At 39.5% G+C, this 18,463-nt stretch overlaps 1 protein-coding gene across 1 annotated transcript; it reads left to right on the top strand.

Moving 5' to 3' along the window:
• Nucleotides 1-1,616: 1,616 nt before the first annotated feature.
• Nucleotides 1,617-11,515, top strand: LOC100372437 (low affinity immunoglobulin epsilon Fc receptor-like). Its single transcript, XM_002739615.3, has 5 exons — nucleotides 1,617-1,694; nucleotides 1,783-2,163; nucleotides 7,976-8,321; nucleotides 10,612-10,679; nucleotides 10,809-11,515. The coding sequence occupies exons 2-5, from the start codon at nucleotides 1,821-1,823 to the stop codon at nucleotides 10,823-10,825; spliced, it is 774 nt and encodes a 257-aa protein (XP_002739661.3). The 5' UTR covers nucleotides 1,617-1,694; nucleotides 1,783-1,820; the 3' UTR covers nucleotides 10,826-11,515.
• Nucleotides 11,516-18,463: the final 6,948 nt, after the last annotated feature.

Raw genomic sequence — 18,463 nt, 5'->3', positions numbered from 1 at the left:
ATGTGTTGACTATAGGTGTTACTTCGAACCACCGAATATTAGCTACTATAACGTATAGCTACGTCAATTAGTCGTTAGTCGTCTATCATGATGGATATAAGAATGAATTGTAGATCGTTAGAAAGAACAGCAACTAAAATGTGTGTGAATTGTGAACCACTCAATGTAATATACACGCTTGAGAAGTTGGCACGTTTGGTAATGATAGTCCAGTGTGATTAACGTACCTCCCCGGACTTGTGGCCTCCATAATACCGAACAAGTAGGTTTGACAGATACTTATTCCTGTCAGAACAGTTTTCATGAACTATCGCTCATGAATTGCCTTTCACGTATGTTGTTCATGTCATCGTACATGTTAAAGAACCCCATATATCATACTCGTGGATCCCCGTGTGATGATTTTATTCACCCATACCCTTTCTTGCACGAGCACGGGAATCCAGCCTGTAATGAAATATTTGTCTGTTGGTCTGAGTAATAAATGGATATAAACGAGGTCACTCGTATCGATCAAACTGTGGTTATAAATTTAGACCGGAATCGTGAACAGGGCTAATTGCCCTCATATATTAGAAATACCTCTATTCTAACAATCTCCATAACTTAACTTGGCGAAAATTCCAACGTGTGAGTATTCTGTGTTAAACATTAATTATAATTCGTCTAGCCGCGAGAGCAATACAATTTAGTCGTCCGAAGGAACTCAGTGTTACAAATGCATTCGAATCTGTTACCGGTGTCTTTCTTATTCGGAAAAGATGCGTCACATATCAGTCTGAGGTCACATTTATCAGACTGGCTTTGTGCATCTTTTGCAGTATTTTCGTAGAATGATTTTTAATGTGCACGCTTGAATTCACCAGAGCGACTCACTCTGATGTCCCGCCGTACTCGAAAACAGTTTTCATCTTTCATAATCCGGAGCTCATTATCTTCTTCCACTCACACACACACAAGTCTTGGCTTTAATACAATTTCGGTTCAGCGGTCAATAACAATGCACAATTCTCTTGGTATAGAGCCAAAGTTATCTCTATATTCTTTGTCCAAGCTCTGTGGAGTGCAAGATCTTTAGTTCTTCAGGGGTCGGCTTGATCTGGATGTCTTGTGGGCGAGTTGCAGAAACTGACCGAAGAGTGCTGGTTTGTGTGCTAATTTATAGCAGTTTGTATGGGTATGACTGAGGCCAAAATGAGGCTAAAACAACCAAAAATATTCGGGGATTCCATTGGGTTGCGTATACATAAAACAATTTGATTGGTACTGGGGTCACATGTTTCACCAAAATAGGAAATACCTGTCAAATGTAGTCAAATGACACCAGGCAATTAATCAAGACAGAAAGTTACAACCATTAATATTCAATTTCACACTTCAGCACCCATGGTACCGGGCACAGAAAAACATCATGACCTAGTTACCAGGGATATCAAACTACGGTAGCTAGTTCACTTGAGTAGGTGACCTTCAAGGGATGTGGCAACCAGATTTTTGAGGCACTAATGTGAAACACTGAACAATGGCGAAATACAACAGCATTGTTCTCAGTGGGGCAAGGTCGCAAATGACGTAGGGCTGACGTAGTACTAAAAAAACGCCAGGTTCTGAATATAAAAACACGCAGCGTTTCAACTCCACTTCAGTAACGTGCCTGAAGTAACATCAGGTTGTGGTCTGCAGATTACCGAAAGGTAGGATTAAGCTCAGACAACTAATTACGGTCTTTCAACCGTATATTCTAATTAACAACTTGATTTTTTGTTTAATTATTTGTTTCAGAAGTCATATATAGCATTCGGACTACTTCATTTAATTGAATGATGGGACCTAATAAGCTATCCATAGTATTCGTCTTGGTTGTTGTTTTTTCCGAGATATATCTTGGAGAATGTTGGAGGCGACGTCGTAGTTCTTGCAGCCCCGAAGATTGCACTGTAGGCCAGTGGGGACCATGGTCATCATGCTCAGCACCTTGTGGTACTTCGGGCACAATGTCACGAACTCGAGACATTGTGACCGCTGCGCAGTGTGGTGGATCATGCTCCTTTTCTCTGACTGATTCCCAGTCGTGTAATGTTGGTGGCTGTAACGGGAATGGTGTACCATTGGCAGAGTCATGTGACTGTAACGGGGGATGGTCGGGAACTTGCTGTGATCAAGGTAAGTTTCAGTTTCAGCTGATGCTGATTTCAGTTTGACTGTTTTTTTTTAAATTTAAAATACAAGTTGAAACGGTGTCACACGCAACATAATATTACCGTAATTGGTATAGTACAGGTGTGATGGTTCAAATACCAAAATGGCAACAGTAACAAAAAGACGTCCCTGGCGGCGATGATAAAATATGAACACGGAGCCAACAGATGAGGTTTCAACTGGTACTGGTATTATAATGTTGCGTGTGACATCTGGGGGCTCGTCCGGGAACAGTGAAGACATATAGAAGACAACATGGCCAGCGAGATAAAAGATATGTCGAAACAAGAGTTGATGGAATGGGCGGATGAACTGGGAATGACTGGAGAAGACAAAAGGAAATTTATTTTGGAGCAACTGAGTTCTCAGCGGGCTGACAGACAAGCGGCAAGGGAAGAGAGAAAGGCAAAAATGGAAGCAGAACAGCGAGAAAAGGAAAGGGAAGCAGAGGTGAGGAAAATGGAGATTGAGGAAAGAAAGGAAAAGTTACGACTGGAAGCGGAAGCAGAACAGCGAGAAAAGGAAAGGGAAGCAGAGGTGAGGAAAATGGAGATTGAGGAAAGAAAGGAAAAGTTATGGCTGGAAGCGGAAGCAGGCGAAAGAGAATTTGAGATGAAGAAATTAGAGCTGCAAGCAGCAATGCCGGGGTTCCAACAGGCTGATTTTGGCGGTCAACGAAATGTGGTCAGTGATGCACAGTCACCAAAGTTGCCTGCATTTGTTGATGGTAAGGACGAACTTGATAGCTATTTATTGCGGTTTGAGAGGTTTGCAACGAATGCGAGTTGGCATAGAAATGGATGGGCCACAAAATTGAGTGCGCTGTTGACTGGTAGAGCACTGGAAGTATATTCCAGGATGTCCAACACTGATGCAGTTGACTATGATCGTGTGAAGGTGGCGCTGTTGACAAGATACGATTTCACAGAGGATGGGTACAGGAAGCGATTCCGTGAAATTAAACCTGAAAGTTCCGAGAGTCCTGACCAGTTAATTGTGCGGCTTAAGAATTATTTTGCTAAATGGGTTGAGTTGTCAGGCACTGCAGCAACATATGATGGTGTTACCGACTTGATGGTGAAGGAGCAGTTTATTGGTGCCTGTACAAAAGATCTTGCAATTTATCTTAAAGAAAGAGCACCCAAAGATTTAGATGAGTTGGCAGTAATAGCAAAGCAGTACCTAGTGGCACATGGTCGACAGTTATCCACAAAGGACCAGGTGAGGCGTAACGATAATAAGACAGCCATTAGAAATACTGATGTGGGACAGGGTAGTAGTATCCGGTGTTATGTATGTCAGGGTGTTGGTCATCGAGCAGTACAATGTCCATCCCGTGTTACTGATGTCAACCATGACAAAGGTGGACAATGCCTTCAGTGTGGTGCTATAGGACATGTGGCTAAGTTCTGCCGTAGTGGACAACACAGGGGTCAAGAAAGAAAAAGTGTCAAACCCAGCACTACTACTGGTGCAGCTGCAGTGGTTAAAGAGGAGTCTAATATCAGTGCTAGCTGTGCTGTTCAAATTAACGGTGACGTGCCTAAAATGGTTGAGAAGGACCATTCGTTGTTAGCATCGGGGGAGCAGTTAAAGGTTGTGAATGGTGCATGTATGGAACGGAGTGGCGTTGTGGAGGACAGGACTTTGCCTGTGGGTCAAGGGAAGGTTGGTGACACAGTTGTGACCATGTTGAGAGACACTGGGTGTAATGGCATTATAGTCAAGAAGAGCTTGGTACCAGATGACCAATATACAAAAAAGATGGGTCATATGTTGATGGTTGATCGTACTGTAAGAAGGGTTCCAGTCGCCATGGTGGAAATTGATACGCCATATTTGAGAGGCACGGTGGAAGCATTATGTGTGCAGGACCCAATCTATGATTTAATTGTTGGGAATGTGCCCGGAGCAAGACCACCAGATGACCCGGATCCAGTGTGGAATGTGAGTGGAGCAGTAACAACCAGAGCACAAGCGAAGAAATCTGGTAAGGTGAAGCCGCTCAAAGTGTGTGATGTAAAGACTGGAGCACATGTAACAAAAGACAAATTAATCGAGATGCAGCAAGCAGACACATCGTTGAAGAAATATTATAATAGGAGAGAACCAGAAGTGAGAGGGCACCATACAACCGAGTTCCAGGTATATGGAGGCTTGCTATATCGTGTGTATCGGGATCGTTCAGTTCCAGGAGACAAGACGGTACATCAAGTGGTTGTGCCAAAACTGTTGAGGACTCGTGTTATGGAGATTGCCCATGATTCAATATTTGGTGGACACATGGGGATAAAGAAGACAGAAGACCGGATTGTGACTAGCTTTTATTGGCCTGGGCTACATCAAGATGTTACCAGTTTTTGTAGGTCGTGTGATGTGTGCCAGAAGACTGTTTCAAAGGGATCAGTTGTGAAGGCCCCATTAGGTAAGATGCCTTTAATTGATATGCCATTCAAGCGTGTGGCTATAGATTTGGTTGGACCAATTACACCAGCCAGTGACGGGGGTCATCGATACATCTTAACTATGGTGGACTATGCTACACGGTATCCAGAGGCCGTTCCACTTAAAAATATAGATACAGAGACTGTAGCCGAGGCGTTGATTGACTTTTATAGCCGATTGGGGATTCCAGAAGAAGTACTAAGTGACATGGGGACTCAGTTTGTGTCAGAATGCATGCAAGAAGTATCAAGATTGCTTAGCATTAAGAGACTGACGTCTACGCCCTATCACCCCATCTGTAATGGACTGGTGGAAAAATTTAATGGCACTTTGAAGAAGATGTTAAAGCGGTTGTGCCATGAACAACCAAGGCAATGGCATCGGTATATTAGTGCTTTACTCTTTGCGTATAGAGAGGTACCACAGGAGTCAACTGTTTTTTCCCAATTTGAGCTGTTATATGGTCGAACGGTTAGAGGCCCAATGAAGATCCTTAAAGAGTTATGGACCGAAGAGAGCGATACTCCTGAGATAGTTAATAGTTACCAGTATGTGTTTGAGTTGAGAGATCGGTTAGAACAGACTTTAGAGATTGCTCAAGAGGAATTACAAAAGGCACAGAACCGATACAAGTGTTACTATGATCGTAAAACAAAGAAACGAGTGCTTAAGGAAGGAGATAAGGTGTTAATTTTGCTGCCAATTGACAACAACAAGCTATTGATGCAGTGGAAGGGTCCTTATGTGGTGGAGCAGGTAATAGGCGAAAATGATTATCGAGTGAGGGTAGGTGACAAAGTGAAGACGTATCATGTAAATATGTTAAAGTTGTATGTTGAGAGGGAGATGTCACCTCAACCAGATGGAAGTGAGACAAGTTACTCACCAAATACGGTCATAGACTTGATGAATGCTGTGCGCGCAGCTACAGCGGGGTGCAATGAGTCAGATGAAGAGAATGCTGTAGATGAAGATGATCTTCTAGAGTTAGGAACTTGTAAACCCAAGGAGTCAGGTAAAGATGTTCAAATTGGTACAGACCTGACAGAAATCCAGAGAAATGAACTGGTGGGTTTAGTCAATACTTATGATAAGGTGTTTACTGACTTGCCAGGAAAGACCAAGATAATCAGTCATAAGATTGACCTGACAAATGATACACCAATACGATCTAAGCCATACTCACTACCATATGCAATAAGGGAGAACCTTAGGCAAGATATTGAAGACATGTTAAAAATGGGAGTAATCAGGAAGTCCACATCACCCTATGCGTCACCGGTGGTGATTGTAAAGAAGAAGGATGGATCGAATCGCATATGTGTAGATTATAGGAAATTAAATAAGGTCACTGTAACCGACCCTGAGCCAATGGTAACAACAGGGGACATATTTCAGAGGCTACATAATAGTAAGTTCCTGTCGAAAATTGATTTAAGTTAGGGTTATTGGCAGATACCAGTAGCTGAAGAAGATATACCAAAGACAGCATTTGTTACTCCTGATGGAACTTATGAATTTTTAAGGATGCCATTTGGAATGAAGAATTCGGGAGCTACTCTGGTGCGGGGAATCGGGGAAATATTGTCAGGTATGGAGGGGGTTGGAAGCTATATAGATGACCTGATAGTTTATTCAAGCTGCTGGGATGAGCATGTTCAAGTATTATCTGAGTTGTTACGAAGACTGAGGGCAGCGGACATAACAGCTAGACCATCCAAGTGTGTTCTGGGTGCAACATCAGTAGAATTCCTGGGTCATGAAATTGGACACAATTGGGTGAGTCCGAGTCACGACAACATGAAAAAAATTCGAGAAGCGCAAAGACCAGCGACCAAGAAAGGTGTCCGATCATTCTTTGGGCTGGTCAATTACTACAGAGACCACATTCCCTTATTTGCAACTATTGCAGCACCCCTGAGTGATCTACTAAGGAAAGGACAACCCAACAAAGTTGTATGGGGAGAGGCCCAGGAGAAAGCATATAACACTTTGCGGGAATACTTATTGGGCAAACCAATTTTGAAGTTACCAGACCCACAGAAACCATTTGTGTTGCGGACGGACGCGTCTCAGGTAGGAATTGGAGCAGTACTTATGCAGAATCATGGTGAGAAGCTTCATCCAGTTGCGTATGCAAGTAAGAAGTTATCCGATGCAGAAAAGAAATATTCAACTGTAGAAAGGGAATGTTTAGCCATTGTATGGGGCGTGAATAAATTTCGCCTATATTTAGCCGGTGTGGAGTTCATTTTGCAGACGGATCATAAACCATTGTCTTACCTGGATAAAGCCAAGTTTGCAAATGACCGAGTGATGAGATGGGCGATGACTCTGCAAGGATATAATTATCGTGTTGAGGATATTCCTGGACGGGACAATGTGGTAGCGGACTACCTGAGTAGATTGATGGATTGAAGAACTTTTGAACAGTATAGTAGAATGTTATTCGTTTATGACTGTATTTCATATTTTATTATATTCTACTGTATGTGATTTTCGAATTGTTGTACTCAGAGCTTTATTCAGTTCGATTTGATATATTGTATTGTTGTTTTATTTAAAATTGTTATCGTATTGGTATCATTAACGTCGTTGCTAGTCATGTAATATTATATGTTATAATATTCTTGAGAGGGGAGGTATGTCGCATACGACTTGTTTACCACTTCCGTGTGACTGAGAATGTTCTAGAACCATACTGTGTCTGGGTGGAATTTTTAGAAGTTGGTTGAATAGGTAATAGGGCACTGTAGAAGGTAATGGAACATTCTAGAAATTTGTAGTAAGTTCCAGACTCATTATGTATGCTGATGTAATGGTCTATTTATAGACAGTGTGGGTATATATAGGGGAGTTGTTCAGCACTGAGATCAGATCGGAGATCTCGTTGAATTGTATTGGAGTTTAAGTATCTAGTTATTGGAGTAGTGGAGTTTTACCGCATTATTGTACTTGATGTTTGCAGAGTATAATAATGCCAGTACCAGTTGAAACCTCATCTGTTGGCTCCGTGTTCGTATTTTATCATCGCCGCCAGGGAAGTCTTTTTGTTACTGTTGTCATTTTGGTATTTGAACCATCACACCTGTACTATACCAATTACGGTAATATTACGTTGCGTGTGACAAACAGAGACTGTCGCAGAGACAATAGCTTAAAACTGTTATTGTCAAAGTCAAAGGACGAAATATTTTAAATTATTATCTGGGTTGTTAACACATTTATTATCCGTCACTCTTTTTTCACACTGAAAAATTTAACACTTCACATCAACCTCAGACCAATGCCCAAATAATGTATGCTATACGAAATATATACATATTTTCAGGTGAAAACGTAAATCGTTTGACTCAATATTGTAAATATTACGACGTACATTCAGACGAAGTAAACTACGCCAGTGCTGAATCTACCTGCGCCAGTGGTGGCGGTGAACTAGCCGTGCTAAACACACAACCCAAATTCCAAAGTGTTCGGAAATTCATCGTCGATAATAACCTAGATGATAATGTACAGAAGGGTTTCTGGTTTGGGCTTGATGACCGTGACAATGAAGGAAGCTTTGTTTGGTCTGATGGGTCAGCGGTTAGTGCTGGGTTTACCAAGTGGGCGAGCGGACAACCGAACAATAATGTACAACTGAGCAGTGATGGGCAGGATTGTGTTTCAATGTGGTAAGTATACTATTTGATATTTGTTTTACAGGCATGTACAGGATAAACACAACTAGAAAATATAGTGTATTTTCGCTCGGAATTTATGATTCAGCGAATATACGTTTTTTTCCCGATATTTTATATGTATATATCGTCGCAGAAAGCTGGTTGATACATCCCTTGAAGGTGACCTACTCAATTGAACTAGCTACCGTAGTTTGATATCCCCGGTAACTAGGTCATGATGTTTTTCTGTGCCCCCCAAGGGTGCTGAAGTGTGAAATTGATGCAACTTTCTGTCTTGATTAATTGCCTGATGTCATTTGACTAAGCTCGACAGGTATTTCCTATTTTGGCGGATCATGTGACCCCATCACCAATCAAATCGTTTTTATTTGTACGCGACCCAATGGAATACCCGAATATTTTTGATTGATTCAGCCTAATTTTGGCTTCAGTCACCCCCATACAAACTGCTATAAATTGGCACACATACCACCACTCTTTGGTCAGTTCTAATATAACTCACCTACAAGACCTCAAGATCAAGCCGACCCCTGAAGAATTAAAGGCTTGCACTCCACAGAGCTTGGACAAAGAATATAGAGATAACTTTGTGCATTGTGCATTGCTTTAAGTTCTCAGTAAAGATATTGCGAGACATCAGCTTCAATGCACTGTTGTCTTTGCAAGTCTATGTGACTGTGACCCGTGTGACCCCACGTAACTTCATTCTACTTCATATCATTATTGTATTATTAATACAAAAAAAGGTTAACAGCGTATACTGTGTTAAAGTGATTAAATTATCAAAAAATTCCCTTACCCTGCACATGGAAGGTACTAACGGAATGAGCCACGACGCCTATCAAGTGGCAACTTAAGCCTCTTAATTGGCTTATTTCCTTTTGTTTCAACCCAAATTAATCCTGATAAGGCCATTGTCTAGCTCATCTTTGATGTCCATGATAGTTTGCGATTGTTTACACAAGTAACGAGTTAGCTGAGTATGATACAACCGCGCCATTTTTTTAATGTGACTATGAAATATATGCGCATTAAGAAACTACGGTCATCACACATGCTCACTGGGTTTGTTTAGGTGTAAAAGGTCAAAATACGTATTTCAGAACCGGAAATTCAACAGATGAACGTTTGACTTCACAAATTTCCCATGTTTTAAATATTAGCAACTGTAACTATGACAAGATTTCGAGTGCATACAACAACAATTCCTAAGGACTCCTAAGAAATATTATTACAGAGAAAGTGTCGAGGCAGGCTCTTCTTTCGATACTATCTTTTCTGTTGGTGTTCGCCGATGTCCGGTGGTCAAAAATTTCGACAGTTTCGGGCGCCAAACCCACGCACTGACAATGGTACCATTGAATAATGTAATCGTCACAAGCAATCATTGATTAAGTCTCATTACCATTACAAATACAAAATTCACGATATTTCATCAGTTCTTCTTCAATCAATGTTATATCTGACAATTTTCCATTAAAGTTCGCCATTTTCAGAAGTGTACATGCGAGGTACGACTATCGCTTCCGAACGAGCTCCGAATATTACCGAATGCTCGAGATTAGCATAACCCATTGTACGAAGGTGTTAAAAGCTAACAAGAACAATGTTTGTGAACAAACATTGACAAACGATCATGGGGTAAAGCTAAAACAATAGCGTCGTGGCTCCTTCCGTTAGTACCTTCCATGCCCTGCACCAGTCCCACTGAGTGATATATTTTCACTACAAAGAACACCTGCCGATGGGAAATCGCTACCTGTCTTCACCTATCAACAAAAGGGGCAAAACGTTACAATATCATCAAAAATGAGATAATGAAGATAATTTCAGCTAAAATAAAATATATTCTACAGTATTGTCTTTTACAATCTGGGAATATACATACCGTAAGAATGATTGTCATACACACTGTTAAGGGTGTTACATAACGTTTTCTTGTAGATGGTTTATTGATGTGGGTCTGATATTATACACGAGTAAACTCCAACAACAATTGAAAACATATTATTTCAGTCTCTCGGGTATAATCCATTTATGTGTTTTTTTTATGCTGGACTAGCTGGTTCAAAGCAGGAATAAACTATCGTTATCATTATATGATTGTAAACTAGTATGGCCATGATTGCTCCGCTGACCCTCCACCGTGGTTGTATTTCTTTTGTGTACAATCTCGCCTAATTTTAATAATTCAATAGGCATATTGATGTACAGTTATATATATAGATTGTGGCATAAACTAACAAATGTTTTTATGAAAAAAAAAAACATATATTTGCAGGAAAGAAGCTTTTTTAACATGGGATGACACCTACTGCACACAAATCAGAGGATTCATTTGTGAAATTGGTATGAGTTTATCTTTTGTATATGTATATGTATATGTATATGTATATGTATATATAGTCGTCAACGTCAAAGGAAATAATCTAATGTCCCAGCTCGAAATCTTCTAACAGACATTTTATTTATTTTCAGATGCTGGCTGCAAGTAAAACTATATCATATGTTGACATGGATTACTTCGATAAATGGAAACTTCGTACTTAGACTAATTTGCATATCGAAACTTTCGTGATTATTTGCATATCATTAATATTGTAAATCTTTCGACAAATTGCGCATCGTAAATTCCGTAATATCAGAGTCGATTTAGCTGTGAACGGTACTACCTTCCATGAGTTACCATACTTTACATACTGTGCTACCTGGATGACAATACTATCATTATTTAACAGTGTAGTGAACTGTTCTTCAGGGGGCAGGTTGTGAAAGGAGTCAATCACATCAGCAGATGCATCAAACAGAACACTGCAGACTAGTTCTCAAATCAATGTTTTTGATATTGATAAGGTACGATTCCATACTGATATTGAATTTAAATGTTCTGAGTTTTTTTTTTTTTTTTTTTAATTTCTTCTTTCCAATAGGATATAAATTTATGTTTGAGGTTAGACTTGATGATATTGAATTATTTCTGTTGCAGTTAATTTATCACTTTTATTAATTAAACATTCCGGATTAATATTCTTCAGCAAGTCTGTAATTTCCAAATATCACTTGGTTTTTAAGCTTTTATTAACTGAAAAAGCTTCTTTAAGAAAAACATTTTTAGTATTTTGAATGCGGTTGTAATATTGTATTAATTGATTTTTAATAAATATATCCAAAGGGTATCTTCCTAACTCGCTGTAAATTCCCATAATTGGGGTTCTTTAAGAGACTCAAAGGAGATATCGACAGTATTGAACAATAATGTCCTCAACTGGTGATTTGAATGAGAACTCGTCACCCCACACATCACTACCATAAACAAGTATCGGTCGTATTAATTTGTCAAAAAGCGATAGTGACAAGGTGATGGACAAATTGTGTATTGTGCCTAATCTACTTTTTGAAAAAAAAAAGCAAACATAAAGCAATATCGATATTGCTGATGCTTTTGATTGTTGACTGTAAAGGGAGAAATTCAATTGGTATACGGTTTTGTTTGTCTGGATCTGTGTCGGACCATGGAGCTAAATGGTCGGACGTTTCGTAATATATAAGGATATTGAACGCACTTTTTCAGATGCAATATGAATCTGCAGAAACACACACGAGATTCGAACTGACGAATATGGCGAAGCGCATTGTATCTGTAAACAGACGTGCACTAACCAGTAGCTCTTTAAAATAACCCTTATTAAGCAAACATAATCTCGGGGGCGAACATCCGGGCATTTTCACTGCCTGGCAACCATCATGGTGACCGTAAAATTATCCGGAAATGGTACTTTGGAATAGTCTTTGGAAAGACTCCCTGAATAGTGTGAAAAGATTACCCCTGCATGTGCAACATATATCAATTTTGTTGTTAAGGATTACTTCAAAAATGAGTTTGTGTTTTTTTTTCGAATTTAGCTATTTTCACCAGCTCTTCGACCGGCGCGGCGTTCCACAGCAGCTCGCGCAGGAGCCGTAGAATACATGGTACATGGTGCGCCTTTAGCATTTATAGCGTTATAGTGGTGTGACGTAGCTCCGCCCGAGGATCTTTTTAACATCACAGGGGCGTCGATCTATTCTGCAAAGTGGGAGGGGGAACATTTGTGTTGCCGCGTAAGCGGCCAATGTCTACGCTTCCGCGGACATGGGGGTGTCTGAGAAGGGATGTGCCTCCCTCAGAAGGTAGAAATTTTTGAAAAATGCAACCGAAATGAAGTCATTTGGTGCATACTTTTCAGATAACTTTTGATGTATTTGATTCCACATTGACCAATCACATGGTCTATCTATCCATCCATGACTTGCATTTGGGGGATTTCCATATTAGGAGTCGTTTACAACAACATGTTCAATATAATGTTCCGGAATGCTCTGTTTTCTTCTTTTTGCTTTCTCATTGTTTCAGGTAATTCCTACACACACCAGATTGATCATTGTTTATCATTTTTATTATATTATCATATTTATCCAGTTAACTGCTTTAACTTATAAAATGATTATACATAATCAAATAAAATATAATTATTTAGGGGCAAATGTTGCTCGAGAAATTAGACTTTATAATGAACTTGCGCTGAATGTTGGCATATGTCTAAATACTACTCAACATTGTTGACGTTGAGCACATGCATTATAGTCAATTAAACTCATTTTACTAATCAAACCTTCCAAAAGCACGGCGTCTGGAGTCTGAGTGGCTGACAAACTATTTCTCTGATGTTTACCTGTTGCAGACGTTCACGGTGGACGTTAGAAACCATAAGATGGTTTAACCTCTGCTGAGTCATAGTGCCACGAAGCCATGTCTTCATACGTTAAAGAGTACTGAAAGATCGCTTTGCTTCTACAGAGCTGGCAGGAGAGACGAGTAGTAGTCGCAGTAGATTCAATGAAAATATTATTGCATTTTCAAAATAAAAAACCTGAAATGAAAACTTCAAAGGTATAGATTAACAATTATTGTTAATCTTTGATTATTGTTAATTATTGAGCCGCCTGCTCAAATGCTGATTTGTTCTGATACCGTGTGATGCCTAATGTATCAAGCTGTGCTACTAAAGAGTGGGAAAGCACGAGCCATCGACGAGAACATCGCACATAATCTTCATTCCCAGCGCATTAACATTAGCTTCTAATTGTTGTCTCTCTGTCTTGTGTCGCTTCTCATTAGACAACCCACTTGCACCCTGACGTTTCTTCGAATTAAGTATCTACAAAAAAAAGTTAATTTGTTTATCATAGCTAGAAATACAAGTAATACTGTATGCTATTATGTCTAAATATTCACAGGCCTATTGAAACTATAAACAGCATTTGCAGCAAAGCATTAGACCTATTATATGAGTACCACTCCACCCCCAAATGGAGCTAGTTAGAGTGTAGACCTATAGCTTTTTCGGCTCAGCCTAATATAATTTATTTACCTCAGAACTAACTCAATTTAGGCCCTATGTATAGTCACAGTCAGCTGGCGCACACGTAAGTATAAAATAAATATGATATTTACTATACGGGGCCGCCATTTTGAATGCTACATAAAACTAAATAAAAGACAAGTTGTGAAACGCGTTTTTCAGATTCCTACAAATATGAGAAAAAATACAAATCTTTCACAGCCAAACGATCCGTTGGCGTTATATTAAGCCAACCGCTAACAAAATTCGACCAAATTCATAGTTTTCGTATGGAAAAATCCCTTGCACACGAACACCTGATTACACAAATAACATAGAACACTTTCCCGGGGTATATTTGAAACTGTAAGGCGGTTGCTGATTGGCCGGTGAGTTGAAATGACAATTTTTGGTTTCAAATACCCCATGAAAGTCTTCTATGTTCTTCGTGTAATTAGGTATTCGTATGCAAGGGATTTTTCCACACAAAAACGCCTATTTTACATTAGCAGAAAGTACTGAATTAAAGTTATATACTTAATAACTGTGATTTGTCAACGTAGGTAGATATAATTAAAGGATTGTGTAAATTCCCGGGGTAAATTCAGATTGAACGGGGGACTGAATTTACCTTTCGCGGGGTTAACGTAGACAGCTCGTATCCATAACTTGCTACAATTCGGCTACTCGGTCTTGCGAGTCCCGCATTACACTCCTTAATGCCTGAAGAAAGACTAGCAGTAATATTGCGGGATGCGGGCTATTTTTATTTGATGAAGTGCAGGAAAGTTTTGCAAACCATCGTGCGATGCTGGGAAGAAACTACCATTATCGTAAAGGAAGACTTTAATAGGCCGATTGTTAATCAATGGATTTTCTTGATCATTAAGAATACATTATATGTACACAGAACCAAAGGCCTTACACAAACGCGAGCTGGGATATAAGCCTATTATTGATACTTGGGTAAGTCTGGAAAGTGGGGGGGGCAGTTGATATTGTGTCCCCCACTCTTCAGAAAGTGGGGGCGTGTCCCCACCCACCCCCCATGATCGACGCCCCTGTGACATCATGATAGACACTGATTACTAAACTGGGTAAACTCTTACCGATAATGTTACGCTAATGTCAGAAAGGCATGGCAACAAGGAGGTTGATGAGGACCATTTACTGATACTGATTCCGTTATTTTTGTTTTGTCCAAAAGTTGTGATACTCTACGTGAAGAACCTTTGTTGCGCTGTAACAAATTACCGAATATCTGTAATTATCGAAATGAATCATTCACTTATCAAAATCGAGATCATTTTAGCAAATGTTTTATATATCGCCATTATGCATGACTGAAAGGTAAAAGTACTGGTCAAGTTTCGTCCAGCAGTCGTGAACATCTTATGCGTAGTAGAACTGTTGTTTCGCTGATTACAGATTTTTGATTATCTGTAATTAGCGAAACAAACTATTTACTGATTAAGATCCCGTTATATTTGGCAAATGTTTGTTGTCGTTATATACATGACTGATTATGGCATGTACTTTTGTCATTCAATGTTTTTATGTTCTATGTACGATTGGTTGAATGTTCGAGTTGAATGTAATTAATGTACTATCGAAACAGCAAACCAGTTCCCTTAATTTATTTATGAATACAATATATTCTGTTGACGATGAAATAACATTGAAACATGTTTTCAAATGACACGATCATTACGCAAATTCACATCGCTCGTTGATTGGCTGGTTCGATTCAACTGCCACTCGAATTTATAAATGTTTAGAGTAATGGGTTAATTGTGTAGGTAGTATTTGTATGTTTGGAACGAGGAGTAAATAATATCACGTGACACAAATATAACCACGAATATAGAAAATAATATCGATTACGATTTACCAAAGAAAGTTTGCATCTTACTTAACTTTGTATTTCAATACAATGAGCAAAAATAAAAAAAATGACCTAAAGAAAATGATCAAATTAAATGTGTTTACCATACATATAAACACATTCCCTTTGAACCACGCCCTCTTGCGGCCAAGCAATCCTGTAACATGAATTGCTGAAAAAAACACCGCCCACAATGTTGATATTTATCCCCCCCCGGAGGGGGGGGGGGTACTCACATTGAAGTGCTATATGTATACGTGCCGCCAAAAGGGGTCCTAAATTCACCACTTATGTCTGAAAAAGGGTAATTTATTTTACCCTGTCTGTCTGAAAAGGGGTATCCTTTTTTTATTATTTCTGTCTGAAAAGGAGTCCATATTTTCCAAAGACTGTCTCTAGAGCTTGAGTTATCCAACAATCAGGAGAATGAAGCTAATTGTTTCTTTCTGTAACTTCGTTTCGATCGTCAAAGTCTATCCCCGGGGTGTCAAATATCCACAGTTTGTCTGAAAAGGGGAAGCAATTTGAGTTTATTTCTGCCTGATAAGGGGTAGGGATTTCAAACAACAAGCTACTCATCCCTGTCAGTATGTTTGCAAGTACCCCCCCCCCCCGGGGGGAGGGGTATTTATTATATTCAGTTATTTAGTGGTAGTTGTCCGTCAATAAAAACAATGTTTTGGAGAGATTTATTGTATTCTAGGTAACAAACGATCAAACAACCAAACGCAGTTAATTATTTCATGATTAGGCTACACCGATTTAATTTTATGGATGACATCCGCGCGCGCATTAGTTTTCGCCTGTTCTCAAAAAAAAAAAAAAAAAAAATCTCCGACGACGAGTCTCCACAGATCGGTTTTCTGTCCGGAACTTGCCGACTCACATTGTCGCAAAGCGCCGACTTGTCGTAAAACTCGTTTTGGACTACCTCAAAAAGAAACTCTGCACAGTTAGATGCGCGTTACGTAAAGCGAAAAGACCCCGGCCATGGGAAAGAGATTGCCTCAAAACATGCAAATTTTGCCATAAATGATCCAACATGGCGACCACACCACCCAAATACGTGAGCATAAAAGTTCAGAGGGGAAACGGAGGGATTGTTGTAGACTGACAATTGACATTGGCCAGGGAGATGTTTACACAGCTATACGAGAGGTCGGTAGCGGCAAGCGAGTTTCGCCCAGACAACTTTAAGAACATATTGTCCAGAGTGGCTGTCCCGCGTTTCTTCTGCAACGATGAGAGAAATGGGAGAGGAGTGGAGGTGTATGGTGGCCTAAAAGTCGGTCAGGCGACAAATCAGTTCGGTTGCTTTGTCCGCATTGAAGTCGACAAAACTGCAACGAAAGCACCAGAAGCTCCTTGGCCGAAGTCCCCTTACGGGGTGAAGAAAAGTTTCTTATTATTTTTTTTTCATTTTCTGATTCGGATAATTTGCTTGCACACACATTCAGTAATATTTTGATCATATGACGCATTTTCATCAAGATACATGTACATAATTTTCTGCATCCAAATTTTTGTCGACTCTCTGTTGGTGATTTTTTTCAATATCGAGCCTCTTATAATTTGTTACATAGTTGAAGTAGTTCTAGAGCATTTGTGTCTACACTTAGTCTATCTGAAGTGTCACTTTAAAAGCTGTAGTTTGAATGTCAAAGAAGTTAATTTCCAGATTGCTGTTGACAAACTTATTGTTCATTTTTAATTATTTTTTTTTCAATACAACACAGTAAGTTTTTCTTTATTATTGAGTTGATATATATGCCTTTGGCAAAGCTAACATCTGCCTTATCCTCTTGCCTTTTCAAAATCAAAGGTGATGATACCTGTGACAGTACCGTGGTAATACAGTACGAAATGTGTACATCAACATGTGTCTCCTACAAATAAAGACTTGTTGTTTTTTTGATACACTGTGGTTAAATTCGTAATAATAGCGTAGTCCTGTGGTTTTAGCAGCATTTTTTTTTTTGGCCGAATTTTTGGGGTCTTCAGAGGATGTTATCCATAAAATTAAATCAGTGTGGCCTTATTAAACGACATTGCCTTCTCTCATCCACATAGAGGGCGCAATTTGTTGAAAACGTATTGGCGTTTCTGTTGTCCACAAACAATCGACTTGATGTTCGTCCCCATTAGTATGGCGTCATGGCGCATTCGATGCATCTGTTTGTAATAAAACTACTTAATTATTTTAAGAATTTAGTTGGTTCAATTGTCTGATAAATCTTTTTGTTGAACCAAAATCCGTACACCAACTGATGTATAGACTAATCTAATCCAGGTAAAGCTACAATCCATCTTATGGTACTAGCACTCAACAGGCACGAGCGGGCACAAATTATGACACCGTTCATTTCCTCCGCTCTAATTCCTTCGTCCTTCGACCAATTCCTTCGTCACCTTCCACCACTGGTGGCGCTATTAATTATTGATGTCTGGATCTCGTTCATGCATAGACAGATTTTGTTCAAACTAGATATATACATCGAACTTTGTGGGACCTTAGATCAGTCTCAAAATAACTCAGTTGCGAGATGTGACCAAAAAAACGCAGCCAGTGATGCATTTCGAGAATAAAAAAACGCAATCAAACTTGAAGGCGCCCAACATGGAAATAAATAGAACACATTGCGACATCGAGTCGCACCTGCCTCTTTCACTCACGTAAACGCACTCTCACATGATTATAGTTATTTTATTTCCCAACACACTTGAAAAGAAAAAAAGAAAAACAACGGAAGGGGCAAGTTTATTACCAAACGCTTCAGCGTGGTATTAAGAGTTTGTTTTCAGGGGTGGGTGATACCAAGGTGGGAAATGGATGCACATATGGGGTTAATTCCTTGAATTGCAATATA

Source organism: Saccoglossus kowalevskii, chromosome 11 (assembly GCF_978046115.1).
Source record: "Saccoglossus kowalevskii chromosome 11, keSacKowa6.1, whole genome shotgun sequence".
Classification (NCBI taxonomy): domain Eukaryota; kingdom Metazoa; phylum Hemichordata; class Enteropneusta; family Harrimaniidae; genus Saccoglossus; species Saccoglossus kowalevskii.
The sequence above is the reverse complement of the archived record's forward strand: the minus strand, read 5'-3'. Positions and strand labels throughout refer to the sequence as shown.

Coding starts and splice junctions, on each gene's coding strand:
- LOC100372437 (XM_002739615.3), top strand. CDS start 1,821: ATGATGGGACCTAATAAGCTATCCATAGTATTCGTCTTGGTTGTTGTT. Junction 2,164..7,975: donor GGGAACTTGCTGTGATCAAG/GTAAGTTTCAGT, acceptor ACATATTTTCAG/GTGAAAACGTAAATCGTTTG. Junction 8,322..10,611: donor CAGGATTGTGTTTCAATGTG/GTAAGTATACTA, acceptor ATATATTTGCAG/GAAAGAAGCTTTTTTAACAT.